General features: G+C 29.8%; 3 protein-coding genes across 3 annotated transcripts; all 3 read left to right on the top strand.

The window, feature by feature from the left end:
- The first annotated feature begins 2,949 nt into the window (after positions 1-2,949).
- LOC108325149 (NADH dehydrogenase [ubiquinone] 1 beta subcomplex subunit 8, mitochondrial) lies at positions 2,950-6,700 on the top strand. The gene is made up of 4 exons (XM_017558167.2): positions 2,950-3,160; positions 3,249-3,335; positions 3,446-3,541; positions 6,396-6,700. The coding sequence occupies exons 1-4, from the start codon at positions 3,023-3,025 to the stop codon at positions 6,450-6,452; spliced, it is 378 nt and encodes a 125-aa protein (XP_017413656.1). The 5' UTR covers positions 2,950-3,022; the 3' UTR covers positions 6,453-6,700.
- Positions 6,701-19,506: 12,806 nt separating this feature from the next.
- On the top strand, positions 19,507-20,268 carry LOC108334021 (14 kDa proline-rich protein DC2.15-like). The gene has a single exon (XM_017569606.2). It carries the CDS (start codon positions 19,585-19,587, stop codon positions 19,987-19,989), a length of 405 nt encoding a protein of 134 aa, XP_017425095.1. The 5' UTR covers positions 19,507-19,584; the 3' UTR covers positions 19,990-20,268.
- Positions 20,269-23,383: 3,115 nt separating this feature from the next.
- LOC108334129 (14 kDa proline-rich protein DC2.15-like) lies at positions 23,384-24,136 on the top strand. Its single transcript, XM_017569791.2, has one exon. It carries the CDS (start codon positions 23,464-23,466, stop codon positions 23,866-23,868), a length of 405 nt encoding a protein of 134 aa, XP_017425280.1. The 5' UTR covers positions 23,384-23,463; the 3' UTR covers positions 23,869-24,136.
- Positions 24,137-24,698: the final 562 nt, after the last annotated feature.

Genomic DNA, 24,698 nt, shown 5'->3' with positions numbered 1-24,698 from the left:
CAGAAATCTTCATATAATCTATATTGACTTTGCAGATTGAATATTTCAATAGCATTCAATGAGTCTCTTCATATTTTTGGTGCAAACCCTGTCTTCGTCCTAGTATGTGAATCTCATCTTGAGCATCTCTCTGGCAAGCCAATCACGGAACTAGAAGAACCCTTGAAGGCAGCGTTAACTAAACTAGAGCCATAGGTGTTGGGTGTTGCAGTGTGGAATGGATTGGGGCTGGTGGAACACTTCGCTGGCGAGATCCAGCCGAGAAATCTTTCCGGCAGTCGAGGTCAGTGGGTATCGGAGGATCTTTTGGGTAAGGATAAATATAAAAAATTTTCACATCTATGTGGAATTGTTGAATGTACAGATCACTGTTCAATTTAATACACAATGCCACAACATGTAAAAAAAATACAGCTAAACACCTGTTTAACGCTGTCAGTAAAAAGTTAACGGAGATAGCTTAATTGACTCAATTTTACAAGTTTATGGACCCAATTGAGACCGAAAAAAAACGATGACCCACTTGAGATTGATCAACAAATATGAGGACCAAATAAGAGTTTAAACCTAAAATATATGTTGTAGTGCTATGAATGAACCAACATAAAATCATTAAAAGAAATATATGTTGCAGTTCCCGTGCCATAAACTCAACATAAAATCATTAAAACAATATATGTTGTAGAACGCCAAGGCCATAAACCCAACATAAAAATGTTTAAAATATATGTTGCATTGTCAGTGGTATAAACCATTAAAACTCAATGAACCCAACCGAGGGTTTGCACTTACAAACGACACAAATGGCAGGAACGAAAATGAGATCGACGACGCGACGGAGGCCGAGTTCGAACGTTGAGATGAACAACGCGACGAAAGGCGAGATCAAACAGTGAGATAGAAGGCGAGAGTGCGAGAACGAAAATGAACATTGAAAACGAAGATGAACAGTGAGTGAATCTTTTAAAAAACCTAATATGGTGAGTCCTAAAAACATAGTCATTTTGTGTTTTCGAAATTTCTTTCCAAACTCGCAAGATGAGAACCAAACTCGCGATTTTAAGCGAGTCTACCACCGATTCCTCCGATCCTACTTCGAAAACGAATTTGTTTACGAGTTAACTTGAAAGTACTGTGTGAACTTGTAAACTCGACCGAGTTAACTCGCGAGTTTGATAACCATGATTGAGTATGCATTCATCATTGTAAAACTTTATATTTAAATTTGCTTTCTTTTCCTATTCATAAAAAAAAAATAGAGGAGTGCACCTGATTAAGAGAAGGTATACAATAATTCAGTTTCATGAGGTTAAATGTCAAATCGACATCCAATATAACACCTTTCTTTGAAAATTGTGAGATATTAACTTTCATATTGTATTAGAAAGGTCCAATATTGACTGACTATAATGTTTTTAAAAACATTAAAATTGATGTATACATACAATAATTCAGCTTCCTACGGTTAAATGTGAAATAGCCATCCATTATTGAATAATTATAATCTTGTTTAAATATAAATTTTAAAACAGTTATAAATAAAACTAACACTAACAAGATTATATTTAGATGATACTGTAAAGAACATTAATAAATACGAAAATAATAAATATTTTATGTCGGTATCTGTTTTTAGACTATCAGTTTCCAAATATTATTTTTAAAGTAACCATTATAAATAAATAAAAGTTAGTACATAAAATTATAATTAAATACTTCTATAAGATTTTCATCATAATTTTCAGGTAGAAATTGACATTGACAAGAAAACATTCTATATTGGCTTCCTAAGAACTTAATGGAAATCGTGTACAAGTTAACTAACATGCAGTCGATAGATCAGGATAAAAGTGTATAGATGACAAGCAAACAAGGGTAAGTATTGAAATTTTTACCATGTCGATGTGGCAACAAGCATTTCTGCATACTTTCCTCTCTAGTTCTTTGATACGAAAAAAAAACTTATTCCTCGACCTCCAAATTTTACTCTTATTCTCCCTATATATTATATATTAAATAATTAGGTAAAGATATTCATTGTCACCTCCTAACTTTTTTTCTCCCATCCGGTAACATTATTTACTTATCACTCTCCATTCCCAAGTAATTTCTTCTTCTTTACCAAAGAGAGTTCTCAAAGTTTGTGACCCTTATTATTTCTGATCGTCATTGAAGTTTATTTGAGGTGATAATCTTTTCATGAACAGTAAAAGAAGATTGAATCTATAAAGTTATCGTTTTAGGTATGGAGTTTTCTGACGCCGAATTTTATAATTTATATTTTCTTTTGGATTTAAAAATTCAGTTTTATTTACGGGATTTGGAAAAGGATTTCGAAATTTGATGGTTTATGTTAATGGATTTTAGAATTTGGTTATTTCAAAATTCGATTTCCAAATTACGTACATTGAATTTTAAAATTCAATACTGTTGATCAGATTTGAGAAGGATTTCGGAACAATGTGAAAAGATTTTGTAGCTTCCAAATTTCAAAATTTGGTTTATAGAATTATGTTCAAGGAGTTCGAAATTTGATTATGTTTTCAAATTAATTAGATTTTAGAATATAGTGGAATGCATAATTATGAAATCGGACTAATATTCTGGATTCCAAAATATAATGAAATTTTGAAATTTAATGAGTATTATTTTGAAACTGAATCTTGAAATTCAGAGAGTCATGTGAATTTTAAATTTAATTTAATTTTACAAAATCGATTTATAAGATTAAGTTTGTATCATACCTATATATTTTAAATTAGTTTTATTTGTAGTAAGATGAAATATTTAATTTTTTCGGGTAAAGTTAAGTTTCTTAATTATTTCAAACGTAGATTATGCTTACAAAAAAAATCCAATCCAACCCAACTGAAAAGTCCAAGTTATGAAACGTTGAAGGGTAAAAATGTAAACACAAATACTCCTCAAAACGATGTCGCATAGTGAGCGAGTGACAGTAGCATTAGGTTGTGTGGGAGAAGGAGAAGAAAGAAGAAAAATCAGAAGGAGAAAATCATCAACCATGGCAGGGAGATTGACGAACGTAGCATCAAGGATCTTGGGCGGAAACGGTGTCGTTTACCGATCTGTTGCTTCCTCTCTTCGCCTCCGCTCCGGCATGGGCCTCCCAGTCGGCAAGCACTATATTCCTGACAAACCTGTATATTTCGCTAAACTTATCTTATTCGATTTTTGATTTTTAATAAAAGCTTAAAAACCAACGTCTCTTTTGAATTTGGGGCTTTCAGCTTCCCATGAACGAGGAACTTCTGTGGGACAACGGGACACCATTTCCCGAACCGTGCATAGATCGTATTGCTGACACTGTTGGAAAGGTATCTGTTTTTTCTTTGATCTTATTTTCGTATGGAAGTTTTGCGTTAATATTGATGCATAGCATTGATTTTTCCTTTTCTTTTTATTTATTTATTTATTTTGAAATAAGTATGAAGCATTGGCCTGGCTGTGTGGGGGATTAAGCTTTTTTGCGTCTCTGGGATTGTTGGCTGTGTGGAATGACAAAGCCTCCAAGATACCGTTTGTAAGTCTTCTACTTTAACTTTATCCTTAACCATTTCCTCTGAATTTATGCTCCGTGTAGACTTTGATTTGATTGTTTTGCTATTTTGTGTGCGATTAGGATGTTGCTTATTTCAATTCTATTATAGCATTTCTCAATAAAATATTTTAAGGGAAGCTGATAATGGTCGACATTGATGAGTATTAATGTAGGAAGTGTTCTAAATTTTGGTTGAATTGGATTCTATTGTTCTTGTTTGTTGCTTAGGCGATGCACTTTTAGTTGTTATGTGTTTCTTTAATTTATATCCTTTGAGCCTTGTGCAATTTTTAGTTGGGTGCTGGTTCTACTGAACCTTGTACACACAGGACAAATAATTTATGGCAAATCTAAGTACTAAAATGTATAGAATTGTGAAACAAATTCATAATCAATAATCAAAAGTCATACCCTAAGTTGACATATGTCTAAATTGTGGACATATCTATTATATACTGAGATAAGCATTTTCTTTAGTTATTTTCAAAATAATCTCACCAACAAGGACGCTCACTCCAGGACAAAAGCATATGACATCCACACCTAATTGGTCATAGCTTTTATTGTGTAGAGTGTTGTGAAGGAATAAAAGATACATAGAAGAGGAGGGTTGGATATGTGTGTATAAAACTACTTCAAAACCTTTTTTGTAAGATATATAAATTTGAAATGGTTATACAAGCTTTTTGATAAGGGTAGGGAAGCAAGGGGAAGAAGAAAAAAAAACACCCAAATGTAACTTCTATGGTGTGGTGGTTCACTCAACTGAGCCACACCGATCCCTTTTACAGCAAATGTATATACTAAGTTTACAATGTTATAAGTATTCTCTATGTCAGTATAGGCTACACCAACAACAATCTCAATCTTAGATTGTCATTGCAAGTGTTATTTGTTCCCTAAGTCCCTCTAAGCTTTCTACACTGTAGTAATATGTTCTACATAGGATAACTCACAATGCAATTTTACTCTGCGCATCAAACAATACGCCTTATGAAACAAAGTGTGTTGTACCTTCCAGTCAAGATTGAGTGTAAGAAAATTTTCAACAACAAACTTACTGGAGATATTGAAAGAGAAAATATATTTGTTCTAATGAGCATTGAATAAACGTGTATATCTTCCTTGTTTCTTGTTCCTCATTCAGTCTAATAAGACAAAAATGTGTATAGAGAATAAAAAAATGACATCCCTTTGCTTGACAAATTGACCGAAGGAATCTGTATTTGTCCAATCATAGAATTTGTTCATAATAAATGCAGAGGTATTTGGTCACTGAAACATATATATTAGAAGGGATTTTATTTTATGGTTTGAAAAGCCATGTTAGTGTGAAGTATGAAACCACATAATCTAGAAAGGTTACACGTACACAAATACGAACTTGGTCCATTTTAATATTTTAAGAGGAATTACGCAGGATGAGCATCGTTTAATAATAAATTGAACACTATTTGAAAAATTAACTCCTTTGTACCCTTTAATTGGACTCTGATAAACCTAATGGTTTAATGAAAAATTTTGAACTCTTATTTTTGTTAAACATATATTTATGCATAAGGATTAAATACCTCTGTCATTGAACTAAGGTGGATCTGAAATGTGACACTTTAAGCTTCAAAATTCTTGTAGAATCTAGATCAATTAATTGTCTTTGAGTGCTATGTAGGTTGCGTCATGTTGGGGTCTTGTCTTCAGAGAAGGGTCTGATTCATTATGTTCTATATATTTCTTTTTTTGATCAGCCATTATGGGTCTATATAGGAAGCCTTACTTTAATGGTATAATGAACCAAAACCTTTATGTCACTTCCATTTTCAAATAACAAAGCAATTGGCAAGGGACATACAAACATGGGAGAAATGCAGTAGGTGGAGGCAGAACAAACCCAGAAGTTGAGGGAATCACCACATACAGTCCTCTCGGCACTTGCTGCAACTTTAAATTCTGATATTCATTTGGCAGCCAAGGGTTAAGATTTTTTTTTTTCCTGGGTTTAAAGTCAGCTGCTCTCTGATACATGGTATCAAGGATTATTTTTTGTGGGTTTTCTCTGATTTGGTCTGGTTATTGCCATATTTGGCACTTTGGGATCTCATGATTGCACCAATATCATATCATAGCATGCGAACTTGACGTGTTGAGGTCAAATTAAGGGATTTAAGTTTGCAAAATCACATGTTTGTATTTTGTCAACCATGATGACATTGTATGTCATAATTTGAACCTAGCGTCTGATTGAAGATGTTATTACACATTTTAAAATTGAAGAAAGCCTTCACTGTTCCTAGTGCCCTTTCAGAGGATAGGATATTGTTCCCCATTCTCCAGCGTTGCTTTTACATAGTGTAACAGCAACTTCCAGAATCATATATTGGGAGCACAATCATATATTAGGAGCACAGCATTCACAATTCATATGCAATTAAAATGTATTCCAAAAATTTGCTCTCTAGCTGCTAATGGAAATCAAATTCCCTGCATAGATTTTCAACTAACCAATGTTCTCGTTGTCCAAAATTTGTGATGTATGATTCTATCGTTAAGTCTGGATTCAAACCTAAATTTTACGTTAAGCTAAATTTGAACTCATTTTTCTGTTTGGTTGAAAGAATAGTACAGTTTGTTTGCTAGAGTTGAGCATGGTCATGGTCTATGGACTAATGGAGGTCTCTGTCCTGCATGTTATTGTTATCGTCCATGTATCCCAATTGCAATATTGCTTGCGCTACCTTTCCTTTGATATTTTCCTCTTTTGATGTTTCATATTCAATGATTTTTGTGTTGCTATTAGTACTTGTGTTGATTGATTTATCTGTTATTTGATTTGTATCAGACACCCAAAGTATATCCGTATGACAATCTGCGAGTGGAGCTTGGTGGTGAACCGTAGGTAAATCGGATGGGAAGTTATTATTTGATGTAATTGTTCTTTTATGTTTATCTTTGTAGTTCAAAATAAGGGATCGTGGAGAAGACTTGCTAAATCCAACTAATGGAAGGGCCGAATCTAGTTCTTGAGATCGTTAATGCTTAATTGCTTATGATTGTGAGTAGGCCAGTATTATGCGAGCTTGTGTTTCGATGTGTACTTATGAAATTGATTTTGAAGCATAATTTTACAAAATAATTTCAAGTGAACGTGATTTTCGTTTGGTATCATGTATTTGAAAATGATTTTGGCAAAGAATGTTGTTTGGAAATTTGATTGAGTGTGTAATTACTTAAATGAGTTTCAATGTTCATACGTACCAATTTATGAATTTTAATCGCAAAGAATGAACTTTGTAACATCATTAATTATAATGTGAGCAATCTGCGTTAATTCAACATAAAATTAGGACTCAATTAAAATAAAGCATTCTCATACATTCAATCACTGATTTGGCAGCGGCGATTGAAAATAGATGCAATTTTGTCATTCAGGCCTTACCCCAGAAAACGAATATTGAAAGTTATTTAATAGATAAGAAGAGGGGTATTTCTTCCCGCACCTCCATAAGCAAAGTGAAAGGACAATTTTGTCCTCATTTTCTTCCATCCACTCCTTCCTCCTAAATCACAACACCTTTGTACTTTCTTCCATTTCCCCTGGTGCCCATTCCCCACCTCCACCAGCACTCTTCCCCATATCCACCGGCAGTGCTTCATGAAGGTTATTGGTAGCCTCCCTCAATGCAGCTCAGACAATTGCAAACAACAATTGAAGAGATTTAATTACAACCATATCACCCCCTATTTTTTTCACAATGTCTTTCTCCATCACTGATTTCTTTGGAGTTTGGCCTCCAACTCCAGTCTCCCTTTCATTGCATCCGAACACTCCCTTTGACAAGATGCCACTGATAGCAAATACTAGCAGTAAAACTGAAATATTTGGTAGAGTATGCGAATATAAGTTTCAATCAATCTCCTGTGAAGGGTGTGATAACTTAATCAAATAAACTCATAAATCCATTGGTGTAGGGAAATTTTAATGTAGATTTATATTACGGATGTACAATTAGTAATGTAAATTTGTATTATAGATTATAGAATTTGAAATAAAACTTGTATTTCTAATTGTCTTTTGAATTTAGATTATGAATTATACGATTTAGAATCTAAATTTATGAATTGTATAATTTGAAATGAAGTTTGAGTTTTGGATTGATTATTCTAATTTGTATTATGGATGGTACAATTTGGAGTGTAATTTTACGATCTATAATGTAATTTGTACTTCATATTGTATTTGAGATTGCAAAATTTAGAATATAAATTTGAATTACAAATTATACAATTTGAAATATTTAACGATTGTACAATTCGAAAATTATAATTATAGAAGGGGTATAATTGGAATTTTAGAAACAAGAGCATAGAAAAAAACATAGGATGCAAAAAGAAATTCCCTAAAAAGAGCTTCTATTACGATTTTTAAAACCCAAACCTTCTCTGATTGAATCAATAGATCTGCGTAATGCTTCTCACATGCACACGATCCAAGGTCCACGGAATGCTGCCATATTGGATATTGTTGAAAATTGGCTATAAATTTGTGATCCTATTGTAGATATTACAAGAACCTTTAATGTTGTAGCTAAAGTCATGCTTATTAATTGTTATTTAAAATGTCGGTAGTTTTGCCTTTGACATCTTTGAATTTGCAGTCATGGCTTGATATGGTGAGGCAATGTGTTATGGCACTTATTCCTTTTGAAGGATAATTAGGTGATGAAGGAATTGCATAGTGAAGGAGATACGGACCACGGAATCTAATATTAAGGTTTTAAATAAAGGGTAGTTAAGTAGTTTTAGTAAGGATATGGGGTGCAGTAAGAAAACATGTTGGTGCAGGAAGTTGCCCTAAATACATCTGTTCCTTTTCTTTTTAGCCTTGAGCTCAAGTGAGGTTATTAAGAAAAACTATAGCAATCTGAAGAACTGGTTTAAGATATATTGTGATCCCATTTTCGTGTCGTTTTGGCAAATGACAATCTTCCATAATCATTTTTTCAAACCTTGACGTACACTCTAACCAAAAATATGAATACATAATTCAATAACCTTTTTAATACTCCATAATTAGTTGCAACTAACACATTAATGGAAACTGAAATGAACATTTAATCTTCATTTTAGATAAGGTTATGCAGGATGGGATATTGCTCCATGAGGGCCATAAGCCAATATCAGTATGGATAAAAGTTACTTCTAGAATAAAAACACTACTTCTTATAATTATTATTCATTTTTTAAACTGTATTAGTCAATATTATCTATTCATTAGAATATATAAAATTTAAAAAACAACATAAATATGAAATAATTATTTTAAAATTACTCTTGGTTCAGTGGAACCTTGCATCATACGGGCTTGGTTATGTGGCATTATGATGCTGGTTTCCTGCTTCCATCAATTAATCACCCTACACGCAAATTATTGTTTATATATATATATATATATATATATATATATATATATATATATATATATATATATATATATAGATAATATAATAATATAGTAATATAATTATAAATTCTATGGTTGCATCTATTTGATTACAATCATACAACTGGCAAAACATCATTAATTAGGATATTTTCCACTGAACCATTGGAAATAAAAAATTAACACGTCCGACAATACAAACATTAATTTACTTTTGAAGAAAATTTGAAAACTTTTGCATCCGCGTTGCAGTTGCTTGTCTCTTATCTAAATAGAACATCACAACTAATTTTAATGATTCTATTTTACAAATCTCAGATCTTGAAGTTACTTTTAGAAATTCTCATTTAATCATACAAAAATCATGTTCACATTTAGACATTTTAATGAGCATTGATCTTTCATTCAATATAACTTTTCAATTATTTATTTATTTATTTACAGAATATAAAATTATTTATCAAAATTTCATAATTAAGTACTCTCAGCATTTCTCTATCAATATATATATATATATATATATATATATATATATATATATATATATATATATATATATATATATATATATATATATATATATATATTTAAATCTTTTATGCTAACCTTGTTAAATAATGTTTTGAAAGTATTTACGTATGTTATATCGATAGAGAGAAACATAATATTTTTTACGTAATTTAATTTGTAGATATTTTTTTCTTGTAGTTCTTATATATCTTTGCTTCTTTAATACATATTTTACTCGATATTAACACTCTCGTTATACATTATAAAACGTTTTCAAATTTATCCTCATCCACAAAATCTTTTTCTTTTCTATATATTCATCCTCATCCATTTTTTTTTAATTTCAATTAACACAATCTTAAAAGATTGCATAGTCATACTGGTAATTAAAAATAGTAAAAAGTATTACACAATATAATTGATCAACGAACAATTTAAGTTAATATACACCTTCTTAAAACATTCTGCGAGCAGTTAGATAATTTGAAACCTAAGACTACTGTTTCTTTGATCTCGAAGTTACCATGAACTGAGGAAATAGTGTGAAACATTTTTTAATATTTTATAATAAAGACAGTTTTTGTGAAGAGAAAATCAGTGGCAAACTAATGAGCACAATCTATATTCTTTATTATATGGTTCTTGATTAACCACTTGTTCTTAATTCAGATTTGCAATGATTCCACAGCTCATATATTCATTGTCTTCTACTGGTTGAAGACCTTAGTTTATGAAGAAATTAGGTGGAGCTAGAAAAGGACGAGAGAAGAGTTAAATGTAATCTTATTTATTTAAATCTTTGGGAAGCCATGGCCATGTTTAAGCTTTAAAATAAGTAATGGTTCTTAGTATTGACATTTTGAGACATTTTTGAAGAGCAGAAAGATATTTAAACAATTTTAATCAATAGGGTTATATACAGTGGAACATATCAATTAACTGGTTTTTACTGTATGCTTTGCCTTTCGACTAGATAGGTACATATTATTGATTAATGCTAAAGTTCCATCTCAGGTGCATTAACAGTAGCTTGGGAAATGATGATAGAAAAAGAATGAATATCACAATCATAATCAACTCTAAAAGTCAATATTACGATGTGATATTCAATATTTACGACTATAATAAGAAATTTAATATATTTGTATCACGGGTGCTGCTGTTTTTTACGACATCGGCTTCTTAGATCCACATTTTCAGCGGGAAGCAATTTGTCAAATATGATCACCTTTCAACTTGAAAAATGTGATTTTGCTTATTTTCTAATTTCATTGATGAGAATTAAACGTGAGGCTAAATTCCACGTTAATTAGAAATAAAAAAAAGTTGAATACTTTATAGAAAAAAAAAATCTTTTTAATGTTTTAAGTTAAGAATGGTATCAAATAATAAAATTTTGCTAGCATTTCACATTAATTTTCAAGTTATACAAAACAAAAGTAATTATAAAACACAATAATAAAATATTTATAAATTTTAAGATATATATAATAAAATATATATGCACTAAAAATTATGAAAAAATGATTAATTTTCTTAAATTGTCTAATCGAACAATTTAAGATTCAATATTTATAAATTATTAGTATTGTTTCCTCTTATCTTAATTTTTTTTAAAATACATTTTTTCAATAGCTTAGCAATAATAATTTTCGTATTGAATATTAAACGGGAAACTAAAACTAAATCAGTAGAACAATATATTTAAACATATAATTAATCACATATCTAACATACAAAAGATAAACAACAAACTAAAAAATTATAGGCTCCTATCAAAAATAAAATTTCAAGATAATAACAGAGACTTGGGAGTATAAAAAGTGAGCAACAATGGAGAAGAATGCAACAATACTCATGTTATGGAGAATTCGTGTGACAAGACAGTCAATTAAAAGTTATTCAGATGATCTAGACAATTCTTTCAACATCAATAAATCCAAGTGAGGTAGGAAACCACATACAATTACTTTTTTATCTTTACATCTTAACAAAAGTATAACAACATATTCATCTCAAACATCATATTCATCTTTGCTCCTTTACATCTCATACTCATCTTAGACATCATATTCATCTCTGCTCCTAAACCATCAATAAAATAAATATAAGCAATAATGAACAGAGCAAGATACAACTAAAGCATAAATAACGCAAGCACAAAAATGCAAAAGAGAAACAATGAGAATCGTGCTCACCACAACAACAAAGACGACGAATGATACAAGCAATACAACGAAAAACACACGGAGCAACACAACGAGGAACGAAAAGTGCAGCGATGCAGTGATGGTGACATTCAGAGAGGTATGGAATCGACGTAGTGCAACGTTGTGGTTTGCACAAGTGAAAAGAAGAAGAAAATTGTGAAAGTGGTACCTTTATTTCTTTCGCGAAATTTTAACTCTAGAAAGAAATATGATGTAAATTTTTTGCATAACTGAAGGAATATTTATTCTATGACATCTCTTATTTGTAAAATTAAAGTCTAAAGGCTGGTAAAAATAAAAATAAAATAAATTTCAGAGACAATTTTAAAATTCTAACCAACCTTTTAGTCTCGGTTGTTCAACAACCAAAACAAAAAATACATATGGCATCGATTGTCAAAAAAATTGATGTCATATCTCCTGTTTAGAAAAAACAAATAAAAAAAAGAGTGGCATTTTGAATTTTTGTAATCCTTTTGGCCTCATTAGTTCAAACAACCGAAGCATAAAATGCATATGGTACCAATTATTTCAAATAACCGATACCATATGACTTGTTAAAAAAAACAAATAAAAAAAGAGTCGTATCCAACCTTGATCAAACTATAACTTACCTTAGTCGAGTTGTATATTCCAACCTTGGTCGAGCTGTATTTAATTTTGGTCGAGCTATATCCGACTTTAATTGAGCTGTATCAGACCCATCCTTACCTATATGTATCATAGTGACAATTTTAAAATTTTAATTACATTTAGGTCTCGGTTGTCCATAAAACCAAGACATAACGAGCGTATAACTTTGATTATGTGAAACTCGAGGCCATTTGTGTTCTTTAGAAAAAAAAGAAGAAAAAAATTAACTTTTAGAAATTTTGAAAATTTTGACACATATTTCGGCCTTGGTTCTCTTTTAACCGAAACCAAGAGGGATATATGACTTTGGTTGTTATGCAACCAATGTCATATGTCTTATTCAGATATATAAATATAAAAAAGTGTGATTTTTGAAAATTTTTGAAAATTTTGACACATATTTTCATCTTAGTTGTCTATTAACTATGCCAAAAAAGATATATGACTTCGATTTGTTTTGCAACTCAAACCTATAAGTTTGCAAAATTTTTAAAAATGTTATCACGTTTTTATATGTTTCGGTTTCTTATTACACGAATTAAAAGGCTAAATACTGCATAGTGCAATTCATTGGTTGTTTTGTTTTTCTGAATTGAATTTTACATAAGTATTTTTATGAAAGATTTTCCTATGTGAATCTCGTTCATATACATTAAAAATTCTACAAATAAATTTATCTAAAAGATTATAAAAAGAATTATTTTAGTCATTTTATTTTATTACAAAATGTTTAAACAAGACCATATATTACTAGTATTTTTTTAACTATGCAATTTTGGTATACCTCTGTATTAAAAATTAAAAACGCACATAATATTTAATAACAACGATATTCATGATAAAAGACGATCGTTAAGAATGACCCGTACTCGTCAAGTTATTATTATGATCATCTGTGATTGATGATAATGGAAGTATTATCTAAAACACTTTCATCATTAGACAAACCCTAATGGGCGACGTTACCGAGTATATAACAAGAAAAAGGTTAAGAGAAAATGCGTGGATGATTAAACGTAAGAAAATGGTTTTTTCTCTTTTGAGAAAAGATTGCAATTGGGGAAATTCCATTCAGACACACCAACCTACCATTTCGCAACTATGAATATTTAGTTAGGCAAAGTTTTGAGGCCAACAGGTACTACTGAATCTAGTGGGAGGACTTTCCTTGTTTTTTGTAACAACAGGGCGAGGTGACTTTTTCTGAGTTTACGCGTCTGTGATAATTGTCGTGTATAATGAACATTGTGTATAGTTTGGATGAAAATGATGGTTCAATTTTTGTTAGATAACATAAACAGAGGATATATCTAAAGTTGTGGTGGTAATGAGGAGATAATGTTGTTGGGGAGCATTGGAGAGTCATGGATGGAGATATGTGTTGGAGAAAAGGTTGTGTTTGAATGGCCTACTGCCCTAATAATGTTTTACTTTACTCCATATTTTATGGTTTTTCTTCCAGATACTCTCATCTAGCCCACAGTTTTTCATGCTAATTGCCCATAATATGCCAAGACTGCAACTTTGCAATTTGCACTTTCTTTGTCCGCAGCCTTAATGGAAATTACGAGTCAACCATCTTCTGAATTTGGGGCTCAGCGTTTATATTATTGTATGCTGAAAATGACTCCTACACATTTGCTGCCGACTTCTCTCCCTTCATTTTTTTAATAAAATGTCATTAGGTTAAAAAATCAGTGATTGAGAAGACAATAATTCTCTTAAAGTTACTTCACTTTGTGGCACCCTAAACAGGCTATGCTATACTACCTGGTCTCTTTTGACACTAAAGACAATCGTTGAGGATTATAAAAGGAAGTGTTTGTAAAACTTCTGAACTTCAAAGTTAAAACCATTTAACCCCAGTTTTAAACAAATACAAATTATATTTAAAAACTAAAAAGAAACTCCTGATCATTATCGAATCCACCTTTAGTTTTTCTTATTCAAATGTATAAGTTTTTGTGAGTTTGATATTTATGTTAAGAAAATATTTTTTATTTTTAAAAACTAAAAAAGAACTTATTCGATGTGCAAAAGAATGGTTGTTTTCGTTCTGGTTTTCTGCTATGGTGTTGCAAGCTCTCCTACAGCACTTCCTCATTGATCGTGCTGGAATCGATGCGAAGATCCTCTTTTATCAACAATAAATAATAGAAATAGTAGGGAACCCTTGCGTGTTCCAATCATTGTACGTTGTTTTATGTTTAACTTTCTGGGAATCGATGGAAAGCATAGTGGCTCAGACCAGAAATTTCATTTCCTGCCTCAAATTTTGTTTTATGTCTGACTTTCTGGCTTGTTATGAGCATGTTCATATCATCAATTGGCTTATTTTTAAACCTGTATTCTTCTGCGTTTCTATCAAGCACAGGTTGAACATGATCTAAATATTCTCTTCATTTTTAATGGCATATAGGTATGAGTTAGGTTCAGAACATTCAACTGAAACAATCAAAGATGGAGTACAACCTTGTATTGTTTTTCTCTACGCAGTACAACCTTGGTGATAATGCTGCCTTTTTTTCTTGTTATAATAATAATAATAATAATTATTATTATAATTATTTTTATTCAGATTTTAAGCATAAATGTTAGAACAGGTGACGAGATTTTAATGATGACGACTTTTTTTTAGAAGTTTTTTTTTATGAGAAGGGTTTGCTATTGAAAAGAAAAATATCTATCTGTAAAAACTTTTTAACATTTAAGTAAGACAATTAAGATCTATAAGTGAAATGAAATTAATTATGAAGTGTATATTCCTTAAGAACACTAATTATATTTATAAAGTTAGTATGAATCTTAAAACTATGTTTTTATTAAAATAATATTTATAACCATAACAATATAATAAATAATAAATAATAACTAATTTATCAAATTATGAAAATATAAATATAATATGTAAATAAATGTAAATTGGATTGTTGTATATAAAAATACTTAAATGATCTTATTAAATCATATTTTTTAATTAAAATATTATATATATATATATATATATATATATATATTCTTTTGGACTGGAGAGTAATAATAATAATATAATAGAAAATCTGAAACCCAAATATATAAAAATTGTCCGTTATAAATGAAAAATAAACAAAAAAAAAATCATATTTTAGGCCTATTTTTATCATTACATTCATATAATTAAACATTAATTAACATAATTTAATTAGAATGCATTAACGACAGTATAAAATATTTATATTATCTAAACGTACTTTCAAAGGTTGAACAAAGAAAAACTAATGTAACTATGTATATGCACTGGAATTCTAAAGGCAAATGATAAACTATTTGTTGTATTATAAAAACAGACTCAAAAAGGCTATTGGTATGTGCCATTTTGCATTTGATGTCCGTGATTCTCGTGATATTGTCCATTTTTTTTTTTATGAAAAAACATCAATAATCAGGATTAGTTAATGAATATTTTATATATTTTATAAATGTGTTCAACCCTCACACCATTTCTTATATTTAATAAATAAATGAAAGTAAACATATTTAATATAATAAAAACTATGAAAGAAATTAATACCATTTTCTATTTAATAGACAAAATTTCGTAAAACAAAAATTGGAAGAATATTTGGAACTCGTTGTTCAAAAATATCAAATTGATCATCAAGTTAAATATGTTTATACCAATTGATATAATTTAATGGGGGGTTTTAAATGTTTTAAGTATTTTTTTACTAATACATGAAAAGATTAAAATATTTAAAAGTAGTCATTATACACTAATATTATCATATTATACGATATGCCATTTAATATAATTGAAGATGTGATATTAATAAATTCGTGCCTTATGTCCTCAATAGGTACTAATATAGATGTTGGAAACCCTCTTTGTAATAATTTTAAATAGTCTGTAAGCTAAAGAATTAATATAAGGTAAATTTAAAACTTAAATAATTAAAAAGTCTTGAATTTAAAAGTTAAACCACAACTCTTACCATCCGCTGCAGTCCAAGTATCCTCACAGTAATAATAATAAGACAATGAAGTAAGCAATTATGATAATTATATAAATTATTAAGCTATTATTTTATAAACACATATTTTAAAATCTTCTATGTTTGTCTGAATTATAATATAAACATATTTGTCTACATAAATTTTCATTTTAGATTTGGTTGTCATTTTTGTTGTGCAGTTGGTTTTATGTCCAAAATTCAATGATAAAAACTATAATTTACTACATTTCATTCTGTTATGTCATTTGATGGAGTTTATAGATGAATTTTTCATTAATAATATTTTGCATTAGGTATAAAATTATTTGAAGATATATTTTTTAATAATTATTATGAATATATCTTTTAATAATTATCGATAAATATTATTTATAAATAATTATCGAATTATGTCAGTTGATAATTATCAAGAAAGATATTTTTCAGTAAATATTACTATTTATGATAAATTTAAGTTTTTTTTTTCTAATGACATATAGGTGTCTGATCTTGAATTATTATTATATTACAAAAAGATTATTAATAAATTCTTTGATAATAAATTTGATTTAACAATTTATAACTAATTGAATTTTTAAAAATCCATGGTAATATAATTTTTTAAAATTGATTAATAACTTATATTTTAAAATCTGTTGATAAGTTTATTATAAAATAGATATAAATTTTTTGAATAAATTTGATAAGATATTTGTTATATAAATTAACTAAAAATAAATGAAAAAAAGGACAAAAAAGAATGAGGAAGAAGAGAATGTAACATACAACAATATTAAAATTCAGTTATATATTTCACATATAAATTTCATTATTGACTCATTAGAATCAAAGTGAACCTCATATAAATTAAGCAAAAAAAAAAAAAATCTAACCAGAAACACGTCGGTGCAACATGAGTGGATACTAAATTTCTAAATTTTCTTAGAGAGTATTGCTCTTCCAAAATAGTACAAGTGAGGTTGCTTTCGACAGGTAATCATCAATTTTTTTCCAAAAACCGAAGACCGAGGTGGTAAAAATAAGGTTCATGTTATGCTAAATCCTTCGAAAGGTAATTATCGAAAATCCAAGTAAAATTCTCTTACAGGAAATTATCACATACTCAAATTGATGCAAAATATAATGATTCACTTATAACAAACTACTTATCATAAATATATTATAAATTATATTTAATTACAATATTTTCAAAAGTATATCGGAGTTAGATGGGTTGGTTTTTTAAACAATTCAACAATATATGAAAAATAGTATTGCTATTTTGTGTGGCCATACAAACAAACTCATCGTAATTTGGTCAAAGTTGATATGCCGCAAGGAGAAAACTTCATATAGGATCTCGTTCATACTCACTAATTTAACATAGGAGATTTATATCACGATTCATTAGTAAGAAATTTTCTAATATTTAGATTATGGTAAGTCACACAATTTTTAATATTTCTTTACGATTTTTCTTTTAATACAATAGTTTATAAGCGATACATTTTTTATTAAGTCTTATTTGTATTTTAAAATTTCAAAACTTAAAATATAAGCTTTTATTTTCATAATATAAATTTTGTATCACGTTTAACTGAATTGTGTTATAATATTTAGATTTTAAACTCACAATTTAGTCATAACCTCTGCTTTAAATACATCTCCGATTCCAAAAAATTTCACTACTTTGTTTATATTATTATATTTAAAAGAGATACAGTATTTGTTAACTATATTTGGTATGATATTTTAATAAGAAAATTTTAATCTTTAATTAAAGTTAATTTATATATAAAATTTATAATGTTATTTATACACACACACACACACTTTTAAATTGCATTATTTTCTTATTTTAATTAATTAGTCATAAAATTATGTTATTTTAATATAATAAAAATTTAAATACAGAGGATTTACATTACTTGATTTAGATATGACTATCTTGAGCAGATATTTTACTAAGTCTAAAAATTAATATTTTCTAAAAATTTATATTTATATATTTTATACATATAATAGAGTGATTAAATGATTCCTACTTTCTTTTATTTAAAAAATATATATCTTTTACATTATTTTTATCTATATAAATGAGGTATTAAATAATTATTGATTTAAAATTTAGTATATATAATGTGTGAAATAAAATTTTGTTCTAGAAATAAGTTTAGGAAAAAATATTCAATGAAAAAATATTAATTTTTGTAATATTTAATATAAGTTAAATTAATGTAATTTGATTTATGCATATATTATTATTATTATTATTATTATTATTATTTCTAAAATAATTATATTATGAATATCGATAAATTTATAATACTTGACAACTTATAGTTTAACAACTCTGTGATCTTCTCTTTAGAGTGTTAGTATAGATATTATTCGTTATTTTCCAAAAACTTGAACAAGTGAGTGATGATTGATGGACCTCTTTATCAGTGAAGATCCATTAGCCTTATAATCAGGTCAGTCCAAAGGTTTCTACTTTCAGGGTTCAGTCTTGCACATGATCAGAAACAGCATCTTCAAACTTCATCTGCACTGTTAATCACATTTATCTGAGATAAAAAGAAAAACAAAACCTTCATAAATCGATGAACATCATTAACTCCAGTGTCCATAATTGGGCAAACGAATTTACTTAAACAACATGGCTCATGGATCGGCTGACATGTGTATACACAGTTTTGTAGCGATTCCTCAAGGAGACAACTTTCATAAAGTTAATCGTTAATTATATGCATATTATCTGTAATTTCGTATCGTGTTGGACGACAGGATTGAGTTGGAAGAGACAAGTACAGAGTAATAAGAACAACCTTGAGCTCTTGAAATAATAATTCATTTTCAATAATATGTCAAAAATGACAAAATCCTGTAAATATATTATGCATTGTTAAAAGCTAATGAATCTATTTTGAAATTTCGGAAGCAAGTATACGTGAAATGATTTCATGGAGTTGACAACTAACCACACCGGAAATCAGTATATAACTCCAAACTAGATATTATATAATATTATATTCCTTCGTCCCTGCTGATCCAGTGCCAGCTTGTACATTTTTCATCCAAAGCTCGGTCACGTCATCACGTGGGCCTCCAAGTAAACCTAATTATTTTAAACCTTAAAATTTAAAGACAATCTCGAATCTCAGCCTATAAAAGCCGCACTCATTCGTCTCCAATCTCACACAGCAAAGCAAAGCAAGAGTGTAAAGTGTTGTAAGAGTGAGGAAGTTGTAACGACAGAGTGAAATGGCTTCGAAGGGTGCTCTTCTCTTGTGTCTGAACATCTTGTTTTTCAGTGTGGTTAGCTCCACATACGTGCCATGCAACCCACCCCCAAAAGCTCCCAAAAAGCCACCACACACGCCTGTGCCAAAGCCACCTTCCACAAAGTATGGGAGTTGCCCAGAAGACACCCTTAAGTTCGGTGTGTGCGCTGATGTGTTGGGTTTGATCGGCGTGCAGCTTGGGAAGCCACCAAAGACCCCATGCTGCAACCTCATCCGGGGCCTTGCTGATCTTGAAGCTGCCGTCTGCCTTTGCACTGCTCTCAAAGCTAACGTCTTGGGCATCAACCTCAATGTCCCCGTCAAGTTGAACTTGCTTCTCAACTACTGTGGAAAGAAAACTCCTAAGGATTTCCTCTGCAATTAAACAAGCACTTCTCATAACCACTTTCACACACTTAATAATCACCATCTCCTAAGCTTCTCTATTTTCCTATATTCCTTATTCATAACTATTCTGTGTACTTAGTGTTCCCCCTGGTGCTTGCCATTTACCCAACGAACATTTCGTTCGTACTACTGGTTTTGGCTATTATTATCATTGTCATGGTTTAAAAAGACTCCCTGGGTCTTTCTTGTTAGCTTCTATAGTCCTTTGTATTCCAAGTGGTTTTTACCAATAAAAGTTCTACATTTAAGCTTATAAGATTAAGTACTCCTTTATATAATTTTTTCTTTTTCAATATTCTTTCCATATATACGAGAGAAAAAGAACAGCAGCAAAACTCTAATTATGAAGAGACGGCGTGGTCTTGTTGTTCTTAATTTAATCGTCTTCTTCTTTTCCAAACCGACTCATAGAAAGATTGAAATGGAAGCTCTTCAATAATCTTTCACCCGTATAAAAAGAGGCCAAAAGAGTACAAAAGGAAAAAAACAAAGCAGAATGTTTTTACTTTCTCCTGTGAAATTATTATAGCACAATGATATGACGGAACTAGAGGATTTACCACTTTAGTTGTTCAAGTATGTAAATTTTGAATATAGATTGTATTTTTATTTATTTTTTGGTTGGAAGAAGTATGGATTGTAAGCTGAATAAGTTTTTATAACATTTGTGTTCGAACATGATTGAGACTCTGCGTGGGCAAGCTCAATCCTAATTGATTTATGTTTTGGAATTTTGTTTCTAAAATTGTCATTTGCCAGAACCTGCTTGGCCTTGTTATGTATGTATATGTGTATATTCATTTTCATATCCGAGGGAGCACGACATATTACTCCTATATAACAATTATGGGAGTTTATAATATTTACAGTCTCGCAGTATGTATCATTTTGAGTAATGTATACGTTTCAAAATGGAAATATTCGTTGAAAAGGAAGGCATTCTTTCCTCTGAAAATAAAGAACGTTAGAAAAAGAATTTTTGTCCTAAACCTCGTAAATTTGGTGAAATATTGTACAGGTTACAATATAGTCCCATCGAATTTGTCATTGAAGGGAGGAAAATATAATGGTAAAGATTTAATTCGTTTAATTATGATTAAGTGAGATGGAGTCAATATTAATAAAATAATTATACATAATATTGAAGAAATAATAACTTATTAAAAACTAAATGTATAACATGATTTTCTACATTCTTAACATTTAAAGTTCATGCAAAAGGTTCCAATATAACTTTCATAACTCTCAAAGTTTTTTAACCATAAATATCACAATTATTAAAATTAACATTTAGAATAAGATTGAAAATGACAAATGTAGATTTTTTCCTTTTAAGAAAAGTCAATTTGACGCTTTATTAATCACTTTTCATAAATCCGTTGTGAACATTATTTTAATGGTTTAATTATATTTTTTTTTGCAGAGTATTTTTTTTGGGCCGTGTTCTTAAATTGATTTTATAGTTTATTTTGTTTTTTTAGTCCGACGAATTGGTTTTTCAAAATGCTGTTTTGATGCTATTTTATTATTTGAAAGATAAATTAAAAAAATTAAGTATTGAGTGTAGATGGCAAACGGATTCGAACATCCAAGTGTTCCTTATTTTCTATATTTTTTTTTATTGATAAAAAAAATTAAGTATTCATGGTACCCGTTATTCTTCACATAAATTTACAATAATTCACCCTAATTTCACTATAATAGCCTTTCAAGTACTATATTGTTGAATGTTTTTCATTTGTTGAGAAGGCAGAAACCATGTTAAGTTGAACCTAATTTCCTCTATTATTTGGTTTTGTTCAAGTGCTTTATTTAATTTGATTGATATGTTGAAAAACGCAAAATTAGTTAGGAAAATTTGTTAAGTAAAACTTTGTCAAGGTTCCTAAACCATTTAATTTCATTACATCATTCAATAGAAGATACACAACTTCTAACATATATGATAGATAGTTTGTGTACATCTACTTTAGAGAATAACCTAAGCAATATTCCAGCTCAATGATAAAAAAAATATTATTTACATGTCTTCTCCTCTCATATAGGCATGTTTAAGGATAGTTAGTTATAAAAGTTATATTTTACCAATGCATATATCATATCATCTTTCTAAAATCCATCAATAAAATATATTAATAGTGCAAATTTTTTTGTTATTGATGAATATTTCCATCCATAAATTTTGTTGGAAAATTAGTGCTAAAGTTCTCACTTTAACTTTGACTTAACTTTGACCATGTGGTAAAATTCTTAGTTAATGATTTTGTTTTTCCAAATTTCCTGATAAATTAGTCGTTAATTGAATTTTTTAAAATTCGTTAGTACATTCGTTGGTAACTGAAATTTTGAAAATTCATTGATAATTTCATCATTGTATTTGTTGGTAAAATGAGAGTCAATATTCTGGTTGAATTTAATAAAATATGTATTATAAATTAAGTGGAAATTAGTGAGAAGAAGGAAAAGAAAAAGAAAGAGAAAAACAATAAAGAGGAAGATGATGTAAAGATAATGAAACTCATGGTTGCAATGACTCATACTAACAATGAAAAAGGAGGAAAAACAACACAACAAGAAAAAAGAGGAAAAAAAAGATAAGGAACCATAGGTGATGAATACAACAACGATGATGGGAATAATGACAAACTATGGAGGAAGAGAGGAGGAGGAGAGAAAGAAGAAAAAAGAAGAAGAAGAAGGAAAGGAGGAAGAAAATCATAATTCAATATTTACCAACAAAAAAACTATCGATAATTACAAAAATATATTTAACAATAAATTTAAGTCATCATTAATTATTAACGATTTTCTGATTTTTCAATAAATTAATCCAACATATATTTAACGATAAGTAATTACCGACATATTTTCTAATATATCAATAAAACTCATTAACAAATATGTTACCCGTATATTTTTAAACAAACTAACAAATAAGTTTTATCGATAAAAAGAATTAACTTGCGCTCTGTAACATTAGAAAATCTTGAATCTTTAGTAAAAATTTTACCATGAAAATTTTCACACTACATCTTCTAAATTTTTATTTTTGAATATTTGTGTTAAAATTAATTTTAGTTAATAAAAAAGCGCATTAGTTTTTAACTGTGTCTCAACCTTGAATATTTCATACGAGTTAACGTATGCGTGAAATGATTTTACTTCAGAACTAACCACATAGCATATGCAAATGAGCTTCCATAGTTAATATTATTAATTATATTCCTCATTCAATGATATGACCATATGCCAGTGTGTCCAATTTCCTCCCAATGGGTTCACTCACATGGGCCTCCAAGTAAACCTAATTATTTTAAACCGTAAAATTGAAAGACAGTCTCCAATCTCAGCCTATAAAAGCCGCACCCATTCCTCTCCAATCTCACACAATAAAGCAAAGCAAGAGTGTAAGAGTGTTGTAAGAGTGAGGAAGTTATAACGACAGAGTGAAATGGCTTCGAAGGGTGCTCTTCTCTTGTGTCTGAACATCTTGTTTTTCAGTGTGGTTAGCTCCACATACGTGCCATGCAACCCACCCCCAAAAGCTCCAAAAAAGCCACCACACACACCTGTGCCAAAGCCACCTTCCACAAAGTATGGGAGTTGCCCTGAAGACACCCTTAAGTTCGGTGTGTGCGCTGATGTGTTGGGTTTGATCGGCGTGCAGCTTGGGAAGCCACCAAAGACCCCATGCTGCAACCTCATCCGGGGCCTTGCTGATCTTGAAGCTGCCGTCTGCCTTTGCACTGCTCTCAAAGCTAACGTCTTGGGCATCAACCTCAATGTCCCCGTCAAGTTGAACTTGCTTCTCAACTACTGTGGAAAGAAAACTCCTAAGGATTTCCTCTGCAATTAAACAAGCACTTCTCATAACCACTTTCACACACTTAATAATCACCATCTCCTAAGCTTCTCTATTTTCCTATATTCCTTATTCATCACTATTCTGTGCACTTAGAGTTCTCCCTGGTGCTTTCCGTTTACTCAACGAACATTTCGTTCGTACTACTGGTTTTGGCTATTATTATCATTGTCATGGTTGAAAATTGAAACACTCCCTGGGAAATCCTTTTGTATTTTATGTGAAATTTCTACGAATAAATTTTTATATTTGCAGCTCATAAGATGCATTGTTTCCTCTGTCACTCTTTTATTCTACTCCTAAGCATTCATGCTACTTTATGAAATTACAGATTTGAGGATCGGTTGTAAAATTAAGTTTTAATAGATATTTCTCTTCTACATATTAAATCCTTGGGAAGATTCAAATGGAAGGTTTTCAATAATCGTCCGCACAGAAAGAAAGAGATACCAAGAGTACTGTAGTTAGAAAAGAAAGAAAAGCTTTTTCGCTTTGATTGAAGCTAAACAGAAGTAGAATATTTTTGTGACTTTTTGTAGAGAAGCAAAAGATAAATGAGGTTATGATGAAGAGGGAAAAGGTTACAGCACAAGATGTATCCAACTTGGAATTGTCATTCCTTATTTTTTGAATATAGATTTATAACTTTTTTTTGGGAGAAAAAAAATTGTGAATTGTTAGCTGAATAAGTGCTTTAAAGTAGAAAAATAGTGAAAGGCAGAAGTAAATGTGATATGTATAGGTGATTGAACGTGGTCGACACTGTGTGTGGAAGCTCAATTATTATTTGTTTGTTGGTTTTGGAATTTTCTTCCTGAAATTGT

The sequence above is a fragment of the Vigna angularis genome, chromosome 1, assembly GCF_016808095.1.
Source record: "Vigna angularis cultivar LongXiaoDou No.4 chromosome 1, ASM1680809v1, whole genome shotgun sequence".
NCBI lineage: Eukaryota > Viridiplantae > Streptophyta > Magnoliopsida > Fabales > Fabaceae > Vigna > Vigna angularis.
Note: the sequence above shows the minus strand (reverse complement) of the source record. Positions and strands in the feature narration are given on the sequence as shown.